General features: G+C 36.7%; 1 protein-coding gene across 11 annotated transcripts in view; it reads left to right on the top strand.

Annotated features, from left to right (window-relative positions):
- The window catches only part of Scai (suppressor of cancer cell invasion), a 167,545-nt gene that overhangs the window by 114,445 nt on the left and 32,350 nt on the right, over positions 1-20,750 (top strand). For 10 of the 11 annotated variants that reach the window (XR_009227442.1, XM_058581748.1, XM_046451908.2 and 7 more), the window contains 5 exons: positions 5,460-5,561; positions 5,815-5,916; positions 6,963-7,041; positions 9,173-9,272; positions 13,033-13,114. Coding sequence is in view for 10 of the 11 variants with exons in the window: in XM_058581748.1 (XP_058437731.1) it covers positions 5,460-5,561; positions 5,815-5,916; positions 6,963-7,041; positions 9,173-9,272; positions 13,033-13,114 (465 nt within the window). In the remaining variant the exon portion in view is untranslated. The remainder of the gene's footprint in view (positions 1-5,459; positions 5,562-5,814; positions 5,917-6,962; positions 7,042-9,172; positions 9,273-13,032; positions 13,115-20,750) is intronic. The other variant, XM_058581747.1, reaches the window with a different exon arrangement.

Here is a 20,750-nt window from a genome sequence, read left to right as displayed (position 1 = left end):
TGAGCCACATCCCCAGCTCCCCAACTCTTTATTTTTTATTTTGAGTCAAGGTCTTACTAAGGTGCTTAGGGCCTCCCTAAGTTGCAGAGACTGGTTTTGAACTTGCCATCTTTATTCTTATCTTCTGAGTTCCTGGGATTATAGGAGTACGCCACCATGCCTAACTTCATTATTGTACCATTCTATTGGGCCTTGATATCTTGTTGTAAATGAGATATTAATTTTTCCCTATTCTTTGTCTATTTTTTCTTTTTTTGATTTCTGCTCTTATTTTTATTGTTCCCTTCCTCCAACTTTGAGTTTCATTTGTGCTTTCTTTTTCTTCTAATGGATAGATCCTGGGACTGTAAATCTTAAAACTTTTTTCTCTTCTAGTATAAAAATAGAAAGGTATAAAATTCCCTTTAAACATTACGAATTTCATTCCACAGATTTTGATAAATTGTATTTTTTGTTTTCTTTCAGTTCAAAATGTTTCCTAATTTCCTGTGACTTTTATGACTCTTACAGTGGTACATAGCACACACCATCCTCTTTGCTCTTGTTGACATACCTTCAATTCATGTTATGAACCTCAATATGGCTAAAGTAAATTATCTTTTTTTTTTTTTTTTTTCATTATTGGGGATTGAACTCAGGGCCTCTGGACTGCTAGGCAAGTGCCCTACCACTGAGCTACTTCCCTAACTCTTTAATTTTATTCAGACAGAGCTTTGCTAACTTACGTTGGCTTTAACAGACTTAAAATCCTCTTGCCTCAGACTCTTGAGTAGCTGGGATGACAGTCATGCACCACTGTACCCAACCCAAAATTATCTTTTGAAGAAATTTGAAAATGAGATTAAAATAAGAGTTTACGTATGAGCTCAGCTTGGTGGCACATGTCTATAGTCTCAACTAGTATGGAGGCCTAGGGAAGAGTATTGTCAATTTGAGGCTAGCCTGGGGCAACATAATAAGACTTTGTCTCCAAAAAAAAAATCTAAGATTTACCAACTTATTTGTAATATCCATTCTTCATTTTTTAGTGTAGAATTGAGTTGTCATCTGTTATTACTTCCTTCTGCATAAGGTTCCTTTAATATTTCTGGTAATGTAGTATTTTAATAATGAATTCACTTGGCTTGTTTTGTTTTTGTTTTGCATATTTTTTTTCTATTTACTTCATTTTCAGTTTTGAAAGATTTTTGGGCTATATACAAGATTCTGGTCCACTTTTTTCTACAGTTTAAAGATTTTTTTTCATTGTCTTTTTATTTGTACAATTTATGATCAGCAGTCTGAAAAATTCTATCTTGTAATATGTCCTTTTTCTTTTGGCTGCATTATTACTGGTTTCAGCAGTGTGATTATGATTTTAATTGTGTGTGTGCATGTGTATGTGTGTTTATTCTTCTTAGATTTGTTGATTATCTTGGATATATGTGTTTATAATTCCCTCAAACTTGAAATTTTTTCAGGTAGTATTTTCTCAAACATTATTTCCATCCCTGCTTTACTTTTCTGTTTTTGAGTCTGTGGTTCAAACTGTTAGACTTTTATATTATCCCTTAAGCCCAATGAAGATAATAAATTTAATTGAATTTTCATTTTATTTTCTTTGGTACTGGGGCTCACACCCAAGGCCTTACACACAGTCTGGGTAAATACTCTACCACTAAGTAGTATCTATAGTCCTAAAGCTTTCTTTCTGTCCTTCCCTTGGGTTGATTCTATTGCTTTTAACTTTGGTTCACTGATATTTTATTTTTTCAGTATTCAATGTGCTGTTAATCAGATCCCCAAACATGTTTATTTCAGATGTTATATTTTCATATGTAGAGCTTCCGTTTTGTGTCACCGTTTCTGTTTCATTATGTATGTTTGCTTTAAATATTTGATTAGTTATAATACCTGTTTTAATAGCCTTATCTTCTAATTTTTCATCATTTCTATATCTGCATCTATAGATTGACTATTTAATTTATTTTTTTATTATTGATCAGTTTCCTGCTTCTTGGCAGTGTTTAATAACTTTTGATAAAAGTAGAGGTAGTAAATCAAACATTTTGTAGATTTTAAAGAAAACTTGTGATTAGGTATTTTGCACGCTAAAGTGTTTTGCAGGCCGAAGCCTAAACTATTTGCATTGATTTGGTTTAACCTTTTAATTCTCTGTATTTCATATAAGAAATTATTCATATTGTCTTGTACACTTGATGTTTATTTGTATTTCTTCTCATTTGACTTTCTTCAAAGTATTTTTTCATATGTACTTTGAATGAATTTTCTCAGTTTTTATTTGCCCTAATATGTCTTTATTGCCCTGTAATTTTTTAGCTCTATAACTTGAGCTTGATTCCATTGTCATTTTCTACATCTAATTACATTTTCTCTTGTTTCTGTTGAGAAATGACCTATTTTTGTTGAAACTGTTAGATTTATTATTTATCACATATTCTGTTTAAGGAAATATTTCTTTCCTATATGTTCTTTAAAGATTTTCTATCTTTGTTTCTTGCAGTTTTACTGTGGTATAGCCAAATGTATTTTGTTTTGTTTTTTTATCTGGCTTGAGGTTCACAGAGTTTCTAGAATCCGTAGGTTGATGTCTTTCATGTATTTTAAATATATTTATTGTCTCCAAATACGATTTATCTTTTCACTGTTTTTCTCCTCCACTTTTAGGGCTCCAGTAACATGTCTATAGAGACCAACAGTGTCACTCGTGGCTGTTACATTCTTTTCTATATTTTCTGTAATTTTGCTTCTCTACTTTAATTATTTTCACTTCACTTTTTTTCCACTTCACTAATTTTCTTATTTGTCTAATCTACTATTAAGCCTTTTACTAAGTTTAAAATTTCATATGTGATCTTTCCTAGTTCCTTAGCTTTCCACTTGATTCTGTTTGTATAGATATTAATTTTCTAACAAAGCTCTCTTATTTGTGTGCTACTGTGTCTCTCTGTCTATCTCTTTTTTTTTTTCTTTTTTTGGGGCGTGTGAACCCAGGGGCACTCTGCCATCCCCAGACCACTCACCTCCCATTTTGTTGTTGTTTTATTTTTAGTTTGGAGATATTTTGGAGATTGGTCTGGCTATAGTTGCTAGAGTGGGCTTTGAACTTGTACTCCTCCTATTTCAGCCCCTCAAATTGCTAAGATTGCAGGCATGTGCCAGTATGTCTGTCTACATTTCCTTTCTAATTGATCACATTTGTCAGTTACTTTAAGGTTTTTCTGCCAACTGCATTATCTAGATCACCCATGGTTCTGTTCTAATGCCTATTTCTCTTTCTTACTTCAGTTTTATAGTCTTAATTCTTTGCTTGCTTGCTGATTTTTGATTGACTCCCATGTAGTGAAGTTTGCATATGGTAGTAACTATCCTTTAGTAAAGGGGTGTTGATGATAATGGAGAATGGTTTCAAAAAATACATAGAGCTGGGTGTTGTGACACAGATCTATGATCTCAGCAACTTTGCAAGACCTTATCTCAAATTTTAAAAGGGGGCATAGAATGGGGCTTAGTAGTAAAGTGCGCTGGGTTCGCTCCACAGTTCTAAGAAAAAGACAGAAAATACAGCCAGAAACATTTGATAAAAAACTGGAAACAGAAGGAAAGAAAGAATAGATGTCAAAGACTGCTTGAGTTTAGGGCTTGGTGTATGGGTAGATAGGTAGATGTAGCAAAGGAGAATTAAAGGGCTAGCTAGTGAGGAGGTAAAGGACTGGAGGAAGTTTTCCTACATTGAGGAACAGGAAATAGAGCAATTCAAGTGAGTCCTGGCATGACAGATCATTTAAGGACTAACAGGTTTGAACTCTGAAGTGCAGTGTGTTCTTTTGACAGGAAAATAATCTATTTCAAGAGGGGTAGCTGTTATCAGGCTAATGTGAGGGTCTGTAATTCTGTTGTGCGTAGCATCTGTTCTTTAGTATGCTCCGGTGGTGGACCTTGCCAGTCATACCCTGGAGCAAGCACTCTTACTTCTTTGCCTCATTTTAGACAAAGAAAAAGAACAGATGATGAGAGTTTTTAACGTCTAAGCCCTGGTCTGAAAGGTATTTTTTTATTCTCTTGTGCAGAGGTAATAGAGGTGGTAAATATGTGGATCTTTAGGGCAGTTTTATGTCATTTCAGAAAACTCAAGTAGAGACAGTAAGCATGGCCAAAAGTGCCCATCTATGTGACTTTGTTCTTTGAAAGTTTGAGAAAAATTAAAAAATTTTGTTCAGTCTGCTTAAAGGTGTATTCAATGAGGGCTGAGGGCTGAGACTCAGTGGCAGAACATTGCTTAGCATGCTCAAGGCTCTGGGTTCCATCCCCAGCACTGAGGGGGAAAAAAAAGATAGATATAGACATATGTAGAGATAGATATTTTAAATGAGTTAAATGTTTGAAACTCTAGTGAATATTCTTCATAAATGGATTCTTTCTTTAACTAAAAAATTCCTTTTATTCTGTAGAAGTGGGTACATGTGCCCACCTGAAGTTGTATATAAGTATTATTGAAAATGAAAAGGGATGCAGTTTTAAGTATTGTGTAGTACCAACATATACTGAAGAGATTATTCAAATGAGTCCACATATATCTCAGCCTAGCTGTGAATCAGCATGTTTTGTAGGAAATTATATAGTTTCTGAAACTACATTTCTGTTGTTTTTAAAAATACCTGAGGCTGGGCACAATGGTGCATACCTATTATTCCAGAGACTCTGGAGGCAAAGGATCCTACATTTGGGGCCAACCTCAGCAGCTTAGACCCTATCAAAAACAAAATAAGAAAGGCTGATAAGGGGGCTGGAGTTGTGACTCAGTGGTAGAGCGCTTGCCTTGCATGTGTGAGGCACTGGCTTTCATCCTCAGCACCACATATAAATAAATGAAGGTTGCATAGTATGTCATATTTTTTACACCTAAAAAAATAAAAAGAAAAAAAGAAAAGAAAAAGTAGAAAGGCTGATGAGGTAGTTCGGAGGTAGAGTGCCCCTGAGTTGGATTCCCAGTGCCAAAACAAAACAAAACCTAAGGAGGGGATATAACTCAGTGGTAGAGTATGGGCCGAACACGTGTGAGGCCCTGAGTTTGATACTGAAGGGGACCAGGATGGCTAAAACAAAAAATCCCTAAGGAAATGAATGGATCAATAGAGATATGAATAGACAGAGAGATGTGTGATGAGCCAACAACAAGAAATTATAGAATCTGGATGATAATCATGTGGATGTCACTGCATAATTCTTTACCCTTCCTCTCTTTTGAAAATTCCCAAATACTCAATTCTATTAACTACACATGAAAGTCAAGAGTAATAATGTGATTAAAGTCCACAAGGTCTGGGGCTGGGGGCATAGCTCAGTGTCAGAGGGCTTGCCTAGCAAGCCCTAGGTTCAATCCCCAGCATTGAAAAAGGAAAACAAAAAGCCACAAGATCTGCATGCTGCATTAATGCCCAGGTTTATCTATCTTGCAGGTTAAGTTCAGCGAACTAACTGTTGACATGTTTCGGATGTTACAAGCCCTGGAGAGAGAGCCGATGAATTTAGCTTCCCAGATGAATAAACCAGGAATGCAGGTGATCTTCTTCCTACATTTGCAAATGTGGCAACTCCCTTGCTGCCTCCATGTTCCTCATGTGGTATTTATTGATTTTTACATTCAAATGTATGCATATGAACACAGAGCTCTCTCTTGATAGGATAAGGAGAAATAGATCATACACTGAACATAAAAAAGGATATTTGATAGGGAGGAGAGGTAATGTTGGCATTGATAATTCATCTGTCAAATATGCTTTTATGTGTATTGGTTTCTGTGTGTAAATATAGGAATCAGCTGACAAACCTACCAGACGAGAAAACCCCCACAAGTATCTGCTCTACAAACCAACCTTCAGTCAGCTGTACACATTCTTAGCAGCATCTTTTAAGGTACGTGTAATACAACACTTTTTCCCATGTGGGGAAAGTATGCCCTGAGGGGATCCAAGAGTCATTCTTATCTGAATATTTGAGTTAAGAGTTTAGGTAAAATGTGGAAAATGAAAAACTTTAGAATAATAGTCCTAAATATAATAAATAAAAACTTCAGAATATATACATAAATGAAATTTATAAATATATAAATTTATATATTTATAAATATATAAATACAAACTTTAGAATATAGTTTTAAATATAGCTATTTTTGGAATGAAAATTGCTTATAATTTGTAAATGTTTCTGACCATGAGTTAATGAGAATATTGATTAGTTGTCATTCTCCAGCCTTCAGATTTTTATTGCTAAACTACTTTAGGTTTAGCAGTTAGTGCAAAACTGAAAAACAAGAGCAGGTTGCATAGCATGTCATATATTCAGGCAACTTTCTGAAACTTTTTTTTTCATTTACTGTGAGAAACATTTTAATCATCTGAAAAAAATGATGAGAAATGGTAGTATGCTCTAGGTTTGTCTAGAGAAATCTGTGGAGAGGTATAGAACTGTGATCAAGATCTTTATTTTTCCATCCCACGTGCAGTGGCTCATGCCTATAATCCTGGACACGTGGGTGGCTAAGGCAGGAAGATCACAAGTTGGAGACCAGCCTCAGCAACTTAGCAAGACTGTGTCTCAATAAATAAAAAGGACTGGGTATGTAGCTCAGTGGTAGAGCTCCCCTGGGTTTCATCCTAAGTATCAGGAAAAGAGCTTTAGTTCTGTACTTCAGGTTTTCAGAGAACATTATCTAAATAGTGAGGGTTCTGAAGCAGAGAATGTCTTGACAGCTTTTGGCAAGAGTTATACGTTAGAGATTCATAATGAACCTTAGCCATGTAGATAGTTCTAAATCAGAACCAGCAAGTGACTTTTCCCTTGGATAAAACAACAATATGTTACCTTACATTCTTGTTTTCCCCACAACATAAAATGCCCAATAAAACTGTGTTGCTTTTCCATGTTTGTTGTTTTGTATATGTGATTTTCTTTAATTTCAGGAGCTGCCTGCCAATAGTGTGCTTCTAATTTACCTGTCAGCCACTGGCGTTTTCCCCACAGGTCGTTCTGATAGTGAAGGTACAATAAAGGAATGCTCCCTGTCGTGAGCAGGGCTTGAATTCTCTTTCTTTTCTACAAGACATTGGCCCACAGCCCACAGACCACCTCACACTTTCTAAAGAGGCTTCCAGATTTGAAAACTGGTTTATTTGAAGTCCATAAATCATCAGAAAATTAATTTAAATGCATGCTTCACTATCAAATTTGCCCAAAGCCTTATGGAGTTTCATGTTTTAAAGTGGAAAGGGGTAGCTGGGCGTGGGTGGCACACGCCTGTAATCCCAGCAACTTGGAAGGCTTGAGGCAGGAGGATCACAGTTCTAGGCCAGCCTCAGCAATTTAGTGAGGTCCTAAGCAACTTAGTGAGACCCTGTCTCAACATAAAATGGACTGGGAATGTGACTCAGTGGTTAATCCTGGGTTCAATCCCCATTACCAAAAAATAAATAAAGTAGAAAAGGGTGATGGAATAAAAAGTCTAATTATTGACTTAAAGTGAGTGATTTTTTTTTCCTGAGCCGTTAGTGCATTAGAGGGTCTGGTCAGTGGCTACATTATGGCTGAAAGTCTTTGTAGAAATCAGTGTACTTTTGTAACTGTGAAAGTTCAAGTCCTTGTTATGCTTTTGTTTTCAGTCCTTTATTTTGTTTTTATGGATTTAGTGTGTAAAATATTGGGATGCTGTTTCAGAACAAAGCCTAAAAACTGTCCAAATATATGATCTAGAAATTGGTCAGAATAGATGATTAGCTTGGATGTAAATAAGGCAATTAAATCTTTGGGGAAAAACAATTTCTTGACATTTTAAACATTTTCCTCCTCATCTGTTTGTTGAAATTTGCATTCCTTTATAAAGTGCATGTCCCTGCCATCTTCCTTGCATGACCTACAGATTGTCTTAAAATGTTAAAATGAAAACAAAGCAGAACAAATCTCTATAATATTTCCATTGATATGTTTTAAAAGCATAAAATATAAAACTTTGGCAGTGATGTAAAATTTTAAAGTACTTTAGTTCTTTTGTACAATAAAATTAGTAATTTTACTTATAAATAACTTTTTCATGTCTTATGCCTTATACTGTTTTCTGGGTTCCTGCTTGATGTATTGACCTTGAGAGAAATTATCCATGCATCCCACAATTGTTGTTCTACTTAGACAAGAATTGGCTAATCCATATGACTAGGGGGAAAACTAGAACTCAAGTGACTGATATAATAATGATAATGGTAGATTTTTTTCATACACTGAAATTTGGCAATACATATCTCTAAAAGGCAGTTTTAGCAATCAGATTCTCCAATTACATTAAAAATTTTCTCTAAATGCTACAATTAGTAGCTCATTTAAAATTATATGTATTTTAAGAGATTAAGACTTTAGTCTACAGTTAGGCATAGTGGCACACACCTGTAACTGTATTGACTCAGATTGGGGCAGGATTGCAAGTTTGAGACCAGCCTCAGCAATTTAATGAGATCCAGTCTCAAAATAAAAAGGACTGGAAATGTAGCTGATAAGTGCTCCTGAGTTCAATTTTTAATTGACCCCCCCCCCATCAGTCTACAACTATTCTTTTTAAAATAATTGTTTTAAACCAGACATTTAAACTTCGCTTGAATTTTCTTTGTGTGTGTGTATGTGGTACTTGCAATTGAACCCAGGGTACTCTACTACTGAGATATATTCCCTGGCTTTTTTATTTTTAATTTTGCGAAAGGGTCTTGGGAATTTGCTGAGGCTGGCCTCAGGCTTATAATCCTCCTGCCTTAGTCTCCAAAGTATCTATGATTACATGTGTGTGCCACCATGCCTAGCTAGATTTTACTTGAAATGTAAAAGTCATTCTCAGTATCCCAGGTCTCATCCCTTTTACTACCTAAATTAATGGGATGTAGTGTATTCTAGTTTGTTTCTCTTTATGTTGTTTGAAAAAATTATAATAAGATGATTTCTTAAAACGTCAAAATAGGCAATATATTGAAATCATTTAAATGTTGGATTAAATTAAAATGTTAGAAATAATTGAAACACTTTGTAATTATTGTCCACTTGTATTACTGAGAGGTTCATGTAGTACTTTTGTATCTGAATCAGATCAGTGTCACCCTCCAGTTGACGTCTAGGATTCTTCCCTTTGTTTTTATAGGTCCTTATGATTTTGGAGGTGTACTTACTAATAGTAACCGGGATATTATAAATGGAGATGCTATCCACAAACGAAATCAGTCCCACAAGGAAATGCACTGGTATGTATACTGGTAATCAACCCCCGTGTAATTAAAGTGAAATGGACACTTTTTTCTAGGAAAGGTTCCCTCAAACTACTATTAATAACACTTACGTGCGGCAGGGGTTGTGGCTCAGTGGCAGAGCGCTTGCCTTGCTCATGTGAGGCACTGGATTTGATCTTCAAAACCACTTAAAAATAAATAAACAAAATAAAGACCTTATTTTAGAGAGAATTTTTTTTAATATTTATTTTTTTTTTTAGTTTTTGGCGGACACAACATCTTTGTTTGTATGTGGTGCTGAGGATCGAACCCGGGCCGCACTCATGCCAGGCGAGCGCGCTACCGCTTGAGCCACATCCCCAGCCCCAAGACCTTATTTTAAAAAATCAAATTAACACTTATGTGGATTCTAGCAATATTTCAGTTTCCAACTATCTTAGGAAATTAGAATTTGGGACTGATGTTCATTTAACAAATATTGAGAATCTACTATATGTCAGGCACTATTAAAGCATTGCTATTATAATAGTGAACAAAACTGCATTGCAGTTGAAGGAGTCAGTAAATATTTACATCAATAAATAATAAGTTAGATCCTAATTCCTATTAACATTAATATGAATCTTTTTTTTTTTTTTTTGATGCGGGGTATTGAACCCAGGGACTCCTGCATGCTTGGCAAGCACAACCACTGAGCTATACTTCCAGCCCAATATAAACTTTTTAAAATTTTCTTAGTTGTAGATGGACACAATACCTTCATTTTATTTTATTTTAGATTTTACATATTCTGATTTGTTATATGACAGCAGAATGCATTTTATTTCATATTACACATATAGAGCACAATTTTTCATGTCTCTGGTTGAACACAATGTAGTCGCACCATGTGTGTTTTCCATACATGTACTTGGGTAATAATGTCTGTCTCATTCCACCTTCTTTCCTAGCCCCACGCCTCCTCTTACCCTCCTTCCCATTTGCCATATGTAAAATTTGTCTATTCCTCCCATTCTCCACCCCCAGCCCCATTATTAATCAGCATCCTTGTATCAGAAAAAACACGTTTATTTTATTTTTGTGTGGTGCTGAGAATCAAACCCAGTGCCTCGCATGTGCTAAGCAAGCGCTCTACCACTAAGCCACAGCCCCAGGCCCCCAATATGAACTTTTAAATGTAGGATTCTGTTGGTTTAATCTAGCGCAAATGAACTGAGTTGAACAATTTCAAATAGAATCTCACCTATAAAAGTTTGCTTTTTTTTTTTCTCTTTTCTTTTTTTTCTCCTTGGTACTGGGGATTGAACCCGAGGGTGCTTTACCACCAGGTACATCTCCAGGCCCCTCCTTTTTTTTTTAAATTTGAGTTAGTGTTGTGTCTCATGACTAAAACACTCAGGGTCACTCCAGGTGAACTGAGCTGCATGAAATAATCACACAAAAGACAGAGACACCTTTTTCTTTGGGTCCTGTGGTGGCTCCTCTGACTTTAGGGGTCCATGGAAAGAGAGAGCACATGCTGGAACTTTTATTAAGGAGAAACCACTCAGCTGGGGCAAGGGGTCAGGTTTCAAGGGGTTGAGTCTAGCTTCGTGATGTCTGTTGTCAGCAGGTTGACTGACATCTAAGGAGGCCATGCCCATCTCATAAGCTATGTGGGGATCATTGAAGAGCAAGCGGAAAGACCAGAGCGAGTCCTACCCAAACAGGGGGGCAACAATAGTTCTACTTTGTGTGCTCAGTGCCCATAGTTCACACACACACCGCCCATGGCTGGCTTGGGCTTGCCATATCTTCACATTCTCATCACTCAAGGCTAAGGGGTACTCGATTCCTGTGTGGCAGGTCCCAACAAGTTAGGTTCTTGCTAAGTTGCTAAGGCTGGCCTCAAACTTGAGATATTCCAGTCTCAGCCTCCTGAGTCGATGGGTTTTCACGCATGTACCACCATGCTTACTGAAAGTTTACTCTTATTTCTAAGCACAGTACCTTGACTGCTTGAGCCATTATTAGCTCTAGCTAAGGGAGAACAATTGTTATTAAAAAAAAAAAAAAAAAAAAAAAGAAAGAACTTGTCTGAAATCCCATTCCTAGTAACACTTGACATAAAAATATCAACTCTTCATATTAAAGAATGGGGAAGGGAGATCAGTCCAGTGATGTTTCAGATTAAAGTTCCCTCCAGCCACATGTTGATGCTGTTATTGACCTTAATTTTGAATTATTTATATTAGGTAAAGTTAACAGAGATATGAAAAGGTGCTCAACACCACTAATCATCAGGGAATGCAAATTAAAACCATAATAAGATATTATTTATTACCTGTAAGAATGGCTATTATCAAAAAGAAAAGAGGGATCTGGGGTTGTGGCTCAGCGGTAGAGCACTTGCCTAGCACATGTGAGGCGCTGGGTTCGATCCTCAGCACCACATAAAAATAAAGGTATTATGTCCAACTACAACTAAAAAAAAAAAAAATCTGGTGCTATGAATAGAAACATAGTGTGCATACACACACACACACACACACTATTTTTTTTTTTAAAGAAAAGAGATAAGTATTGGTGATGGTATGGAAAATAGCGAGCTTATGCAGACCGTTGGTGAGAACGTAAGTTGGTACAGCTATTATGGAAAACAATGTGGAGATTTCTCAAAAAATTTTAAAATGCTGATAAAGTGGTAAATGCCTGTAATCCCATCTATTCAGGATGCTGAGGCAGGAGGATCACAGGTTTGAGGCCAACTTAATGAGGACCTGTCTTAAAATAAAAAGGGCTGGGGATATAGCTCACTGTTAGAACACCCCTGGGCTCAATCCCCAATACTGCAAAAAAATTAAAAAATAAATAAGAATAGAACTTTCGTGATCCAAGAAAATGAAATTATATATCTCAGCAAAATATGTCAGAGAAATTACACTCTCAGCTCATTGCAGCATTAGTAACAATATCCAGTATCACAATATCCAAGGTCTGGAAACAGCCTAAGTGTCTAACATGCTGGCACCTGTGTGTTCACACACACACACACACACACACACACACACACGGAATATTTTTCAGCCATAAGAAAGAAGGAAATCCTGTCATTTGTGACAACACCTGTGAACATGGAGGACACCAAGGGAAATAAGCCAAACCCAGAAAGACAAACACTGCATGATTTCACTTCTTTGTAGTGTTTGAAAGTCAAACTCAGAAACAGAGAATAGGAAGGTGATTGCCAGGGTTGAGGGATTGGGGAATCCTAGCTCAAAATGAAATAAAATTAAAAGGACTTGGGACAAGGCTCAGTGACAAGGCATGTGTGAGGCCCTAGGTTTAGTTGCCAGTACCACCCCCCCACACATATTCACAAACATGCACAAAACCCTAGATATTGATTTTGAAGACTCACTAAATACAGCTCTGATTGTGTTATTGTCTTATTTTCAAAATATGTTCTTCGAGGAAACATTGACATCTGTGAAGCAAGTACCTATATGTTGAGTTTTGAGGATTTCATGCTGTGTGCTTACTCATTTTTAAGCATGTAAACTTCTCCTTAACTTAGATTTCTCAAGTAATTGTTTCTGAACTTTTTCCGCCCCCCCAAATAAAACCAACTTGCCTGTCCTGGGAATACAGACATTTTTTGTCTTTCGCTTGATTGACCTTTGTTTTTCTCTCAGTGCTGTCATGTAAAAGAGCTATGAGCCATTTCCTTTTTATTTTATTTTCTGAGATTTGGCTGGCATAATTGCACAACCCCTCACCATTGTTGTTTCCCCAGCCTTCATCCTGGAGATCTCTACCCGTTCACAAGGAAGCCCCTGTTTATCATCGTGGACTCTTCCAACAGTGTCGCCTACAAGGTGAGTTCCACGGGAGCCAGCGCACTCATTGGACTTTATGGCACCAGCCCCAGTGTACCCACTCCAAACTCGTGCCTTTTGTTTTTCTTTATTTTACAAGGTTTGTATTTAGTGTTTCTTTTCTTTTGAGGTTGTGCATGCTAGTCAGGATCTGGTGCTATGAATAGAAATAAGAATATGCATGAATGGACATTCAGTGGAAAAAAATAAATCCTCCTGCAGGAAAAAAAAAAAAATCAAGATTTCCAAGATCTGTGATGGGAGGTTTATTTTTGTTATGTAACACAGAATAATTTTCTTTATACATGAAGAGACCTGTGGATTAATTTTATTTTCTAGTTTTAAAACATCTTCCCTTCTTCACATCAGTTCACTGTAGTTTTTGACATTTTGGTCTGTTGTTCTACAGTGATACTCTTTGAACATCAACATATTGTTTTACATCCCTTTAATTTTTTAATAAAATTTTGACAAGGGAAAAGAATGATGACCCTGAATACTGAAATAATATAACCTAAATATCCTTTTTTTAATACTTTGCTATTTAAATGATGTTTTTTTGATCATTATGAATAGAATGCCAGCAATGAAAACCTTTAAAGTTGAAAACACAGTTTTTAGAGTCCTTTGAATTGTGTTGGATTTTTTTTTTAAATATTTATTTTTTAGTTTTCGGCGGACACAACATCTTTGTTTGTATGTGGTGCTGAGGATCGAACCCGGGCCGCACGCATGCCAGGCGAGCGCTACTGCTTGAGCCACATCCCCAGCCCCTGGATTTTTTTTTTTTTTTTTTTTAGTTGTAATTAGACACAATACCTTCATTTTATTTATTTATTTATTTATTTTTTTTATGTGGTGCTGAGGATGGAACCCAGCACCTCGCATGTGCTATGCGAGTGCTCTACCACTGAGTCCTAGCCCCAGCCCCAGCCCCTGGAATGCTTTATTAGTGAAAAATATGCTCTTAAATATAGTAGGATGGGCTAGGGGTATGGCTCAGTGGTAGAGCTCTTGCCTAGCATATGTGAAGCACTGAGTTCGATTCTCAGCACTGGGTGCTCAGACTGCCGTTTGTGCTGTTTCTGTTGTGGGTATTCATATGTGTAGTTAGGTGGAAAAGCAGACCTTAGTAGGTTTATGTCAAGAGAGCAGTGGAAATACCTGCAGCAGGAGAGTTGACACCATGTAAATGTTTCCTATTTCATTTTCATGTTTAGTTCCTTTTTTTTTCTTGTAACAACAGGCAAAGTATATTCATCTATTTTTTTAACATTTTTTATTCTATTAGTTATACATGGTAATAGAATGTATTTTGACATATTATACATCTATGAAGCGTAAGTTCTCATTTCCTGGTTGTACATGATGTAGAATTACATTGGTCATGTAATCATATATGCACATAAGATAGTAGTGTCTGATTCATTCTACTATCTTTTCTGTTTCCACTTTACCTCCCTTCCCTTCATTCCCCTTTAGTTTCGTTTCTTTTTTTTTTTTTTTAAGTAAACTCTGAAGTATGAGCATTCAACCTACCTTAAAATTTTTAGTGTATTTCCTGGTACCCATTTTGTCCAATTTAATATTATAACCCTTGATTTTTAGGATAGTTATTTATATACTTTGTTAAACTCTGTGTGTATTGTAAGAGGTGGGAGAGGGTTAGGAGGCTGCTGAAGGAAAAGGTGTATTGGTTGCCTCATTTATACTTACAAAACCAGAAGTGTCCAGGCCACATGTGTCTTCACAGAATTCACAGACAGCATCCTGTCTTTTCAATTAGAAGGAATGAGTTGTTATAGTTTGGTGATATGACAGAATGTGTTGCCCTTGGGCCAGGTCAAGTGTGTTGTTTAACATGATCTAGAATATTTTAGTAACTTGTTGACTTCTCTGCATTTGATTGGACATTACTGAATGCCACCTTTTATAATTTCATGAATGCCATTTCTTGTATGTGCCTGCTGTTTTCAGAGCATTGCTTGAATGTAAAATGAAGGTCGATTGCTGATTTTTAAAAATATCATTGTGCATAATTAGAAATGTTTTTATTTAATTATGCACCATTATTTCATTCTAGATTTCAAAATTCTGTTGCATAGGGTAACTGTAGAATAATAGAAAGGACTTTTTTGTGTTTGGTGTTTGTGATGGCCCATGCAATGTCATTCCTCTAAAGAGTTAAATCAGCCAGAGCCAACTGATTTTCAGAGCCCTAGTGGGGAATCCACATGCAGTAGGCAAATCAGTCCAATTTGATCTTTTTAACCATTAGTGTCTCTAAAGCATCCCATTCACATCTGCAGACCCCTGGGGAACACCGGAAGGTATCTGATATTTACTTTTCCCACAAAAACTTGTATAAAGAAATCTTAAAAATGACCACTTTAGAAGTTACTAATGAAAAAGGAGAACTGGGTCCTTGATGAATTGTTTTTTGAGCACCAACTTTGTTTTATATGTATGTATATATATATATATATATATATATATATATATGGATTTTTTTTTTAAAGAGAGAGAGGGGGAGAGAGAGAGAGAATATTTTTTAATATTTATTTTTCAGTGGACACAACATCTTTATGTTATTTTTATGTGGTGCTGAGGATCGAACCCAGCGCCCCGTGCATGCCAGGTGAGCGCATTACCGCTTGAGCCACATTCTCCAGCCCAAGAGAGAGAGAATTTTTTTAGTATTTATTTTTTAGTTCTCGGAAGACAAACATCTTTGTTGTATGTGGTGTTGAATCAAACCTGGGCTGCACACATGACAGGCGAGCGCGCTACCGCTTGAGCCACATCCCCAGCCCTATATATGAATATTTATGGACATGTATGTGTTTCCAAAGGTTACTTCATTTAAACACAAACATTTTAGGCTTATTTCTTCATTTAAATATTACTTTTTATTTCACTTTTATTTTTATTTTCTAATATTTTTTAGTTGTAGATGGACACAGTATATTTATTTTTATGTGGTGCTGAGGATTGAACCAAGTACCTCACCCATGCTAGGCAAGTGCTGTACTATTGAGCTAAACCCCAGCCCTACTTTTTATTTTTATGAAAGTAACTCGTGTGTATTGTTTAAAGCTGTAGTTCTCAATTCTTTCTATGCATCAGAAACATTTAGAGCCCTTTTCAAACCCACTTGTACCTAATCCACAGATCTTGTGATTCAGATTCAATTCACCTGGGATGGGGCTCAGCTATCAGCATTTTCAGGAGGTTGGGGGGTGGGAAAGAGTCTCTCTGTGTTGCCCAGGCTGGCCTTGAACTCCTGGGCTTAAGCAGTCTTTCCGCCTCAGCCCCTGAGTAGCCACCACACCCAGCTAAGGCCAATTTCATTGTGCTGTCACAGTAAGAACTAAGGTGGAAATTTCCTTCAGGTTTGTTGCTAAAAACAGGAGTCACCTACTCTTTTGCCCTGACCTATTTGTTTCTTCCCAAGGACACCATTAACATCTTGGTCTTTTTTTTTTTTTTTTAATTTTTTAGTTGTAAATGGGTACAGTACCTTTATTTTATTTATTTTTATGTGGTTCCTAGGATCAAACCTGGTGCCTCATAGTGCTAGTCAAGTGCTCTACCACTGAACTAAAACATCAGCCCCAACATTTTGGTCTTTACCTACCATTTTTCTATGTATTTCACTAATATTGATAGCTCTTGATTCTTCAGTTTTAGGCGTTATGTATTAGTTTCCTACTATGAAAGAAATGGAACTCTTTGCTCTTTCTGTTCCCAACACACATTTCTACCCTTTGCGTCCTTTTATCCACTCGATAATTTTAATAGATAATTGTATGTATATAATCTCAATTAGCTAAATATTTGTTGTTTATGTACTGTAAATTGCTTTGAACAGCTAAGCAACATCATAAACTATGATTACAGTTCCTTTTCTAGAAACATTTTCCTTTTCCTGAAACAAATAAATGTCTGTCTTAATGTTTTTTGCATTTATCAGTAATTCAACCCCAGTCTCTTCGCTGGCCTGGATCTGCTTTCAGGATGTCCGGATGAATTTCACTGTCCTAACAAACTGCCTTCGTAGTCTCTGCACTTGTCTCCACACACACTGCACAGCAGTCTCCCCACAATCTCTGTTCTTCTTTTAGTGTTCTTCATTTCTCTTCTGTTTAGATTCTCTGTTCTCAGATCCCGTGTCTCCCTCTTTCTTGGTTCACTGTCTTATTTTGGGACAGCATCCCCTGCAGTAGCTGCATCTTCCTGAGGAGGGTTAGCGTGAGGTAAAGTATTCAAGGTTATGCATCTGTGCAGATGGCTTCAGTTTATCCTCAAACAGGAACCATAGGTTTAGTGTAAGTCAGAAATTATTTCCTGCCTGAATTTTCAGTACTTTCTAGCCTCCGATATTCTTTTTTTTAATTTAATTTTTTTTTTTTAGACATTGATGGACTTTATTTTGTTCATTTATTTATATGCAGTGCCTCACACAGCTAGGCAAATGCACTACCACTGAGCCACAACCCCAGCTCCTAGCCTCTGATATTCTTGAGAAGTATGAAGTATACAGAGGAATTTTATTCATATGTTGGATCTTCTAGTCCTCTATTTTTTATTTTTTAATATTCTTTTTTGCTGTTTGAGAAAATTTGGGGCTTTAGGAAATTCCTTTATCATACTTTCTATTCCTTTTAAAAAGATTTTTCACTTCTTTACTAATTTTCTCTCCATATAGATATAGAAATCAATGCATGTACATACATGTAACCCAGAAAAATCAATGTATGTATATATATGTGCATATCTGTGGGGTGGCATACATATAGGTATGTTTATATGTATGTGCTATATGTGTGTGTGTATGCATATGTGTATATGTGCTGTACATGTGTATTTGGGTGTATATGTAGCACATGCATGAGGGTGTATATGTATGTGTGTACATGTAACACACACGTATATATAAATATATAAATGTATATATTTTTATATATAAATAATTATCTTTCTTTGTCATGATTGAAATATCTTTTTATACCTTTAAGAATGTCAGTAATCATTTTAAAATTATTCTCAGTATTGAGTTGTTTCTGTTCATATTAGAGACTTTCTTCAAAAATATCAAAATCCTCAGTTGTGTGCTTGTGTTTAAGTGTGGAGGCCAGCACATTGGTACTCTGAGGGAGTGAGCAGCGCTTATCATTTTGTTGGGTAATCTCTAGTGTTTGTATCATTAGGTTTTTCTTTATTGTCTGGTCATATTTACCAGAGAAAACTCAGCTATTGTGCCTACAATGCAAAGGCCTGACTACCCGCCTATGCTATGCTTTCCTTGAAGAGTGGGTACGTACATATGTGTCCTTACAGACATTTTTTTTTTTTACTATTACTAAAAGCTATTCTACTCTTATCATTATAGCTATTTTATTTATTTTAAATTATTTATTTTAATTAGGTATATATGACAGCAGAACGCATGATTCATTGTACACAATTGCAGCACAACTTTTCATTTCAGTGGTTGTACAGGATGTAGCGTCACACCGTACATGCAGTCATACATGTCGGACATTTATCTTTATGTCTCCAGTGCCTCTCACTTAAAAGATTCTTAATAAGTGTGTGTTGAAGTGAAGGCACTGTTGCCTTATTTTATACTTGAGAAAACTGTCTATGTAGAGGGAAGGAATCTTGCCTACCACTTCCAGAACCAGTCTTTCTCATTCCAGAGCCCCTGATCTGGGCACACCTGGAAGAAAAGGTGCTCTTCATGCTAGTCTGAGCCTGTATGACAAGAGGAGAGGACTGAGCTACTGAGATCTGTTTGACAAACAAGACATATATTTTGGCTCTCAGGTTTCCCTCAGGGAACAGGCAAGTCAATTACCCTTGTCTGTAGTAATGGAGTTTAACAGAAATGCCTTCGTAATTCTGGGCAATACCTCTTTTAGTTCTACTTTCTTTTCTTGGAAGAACAGAATCATTTTGAGCATTTAAATACTTATGCCAGCTGAATCTCTGCTAGTGAAAATGACTTAACATGTTTGTTAAAACAGGTATATTTATCAGAACATCCTGAAACATTTGACTGTTGTGTGCAGGTTTCTGTGGTCTGTTCAGATCTCCCCAGAGATCCAGTATGCAGGGAGCCCCTGTGCCTGCCAGCCTCACTCTCATTCCGTTTCTTTCTTGCTGCTTTGAAAGACCTCTGTGTTTCTGGTCCTATAGTTACAGTGCATTATGTCTAGGCTTGGTTTAACCTTTTGTGGTTGGTTGGACTTTTTGTGAACTGTTAGATTGGAGTTTTTCATTACTGCTGTAAATTCTAAGCCATTATCTATTCAAATACAAACTACCTAAGCCTCTCTCCAGTTTCTTCCTGGAATTCTGATTAAATATGCATATTAGATATTAACACCATGTTTTCCAAGTCTTTTAACCTTTTCCCATCATTTGTTTTCCTGGTTGAGATTTGTATAACTTTTTCTGATCTAGTTTTAGTTCACAAATTCCCTCTTCAGTTCTAACTCACTATTAAATCCATCTATTGAGTTTTATGTTGTTTATGGTATTTTTCACTTCTAAAAGTTCTATGTGAATTCTTTTCAACTATTTCATTGTCCTTTTTATAGCTTCCTATTTTTAATCTTTTCTTTATTTATTATTTACCTGATAATTCCTACACCTTCAATCCAATTTTGCTTTTTAGGATTCCCTTTGCTCTTTTTGTGTACCTGTATGCTTGATTATTTTTGACTATGTCTCTTCTCATTATCCTTAGAATTGTTTGTAGGAAGTTCACAGTACCTTAAGATGAAGATTCATTCATCCAGAGAGGGTTTGCCTCTCCTTGTTCCAAACATGCAGAGGCACTACCAGTTGTTACATTAGCTTGTTTTGGGGATCACCTAGGTGATAGCTATTTGGGTCACAGCTCTTCAGTAGAACTAGCTTGTACTGAGAGCTCTCAGGAACTAATTTTTTTGAGGAGGAATTTCTTTGCTCAACTCAGCACCAAGAAAAATTTCCTTGCAGTGCCATGAGAAGTGGTCATGGGGGAGGGCAGGGGTTTGGCCTTGGCTCATCCTTCCACTGGGGGTGCAGCCCCCAGTCTACTGCAGGGTGGGTTTTCTCTTAGAGCCTGTTCTGGGCAGATGCTGAGCTGTGATGTCTGTGTCCTTTTCCAGGTGAGGCAAGTTGCTCAGGGCAGCACAGGTCTGGAGCCTGCTCATTGTCTCAGTGTTCCTTACTGTTTTTCCCTCATCCTTCTGGCCTCTTGTCCTTGGAGCACCCCTGTTCCATTTGTTTTCCATGAACAAACTGATACTTTCATTTCTGGTGCTGGGCATGGAACCCAGGTCCTGGCGCATACTAGGCAAGCTCTCCAACCACTGCACCACACACCAAGCCCTCCTCCGGATTCTCTTCATCTAGTTTCATTACTTTAATTACTATATCTATGCTGGCTGCATCCAAATGTTTTATCTTCAGGCCAAACCTCTCTCTGGAGATAGAGTCAAATATCATCTACCTACTCTACATCTGCAGTTGGAAACTTGACTAAAGTTTGCAAACTGCCCATGCCCAGGACAGAACCCTAGACCAGTTTCACCTCCGTCATCCCCCATTTCAGAAGTGGCTGTCATGCTAGTTTCCCCAGGCC

Source organism: Marmota monax, unplaced genomic scaffold (assembly GCF_021218885.2).
Source record: "Marmota monax isolate L192 unplaced genomic scaffold, Marmota_monax_Labrador192_F-V1.1 WCK01_AAM20220418_F8-fsc00020, whole genome shotgun sequence".
Lineage (NCBI taxonomy): Eukaryota > Metazoa > Chordata > Mammalia > Rodentia > Sciuridae > Marmota > Marmota monax.
The sequence above is the reverse complement of the archived record's forward strand: the minus strand, read 5'-3'. Positions and strand labels throughout refer to the sequence as shown.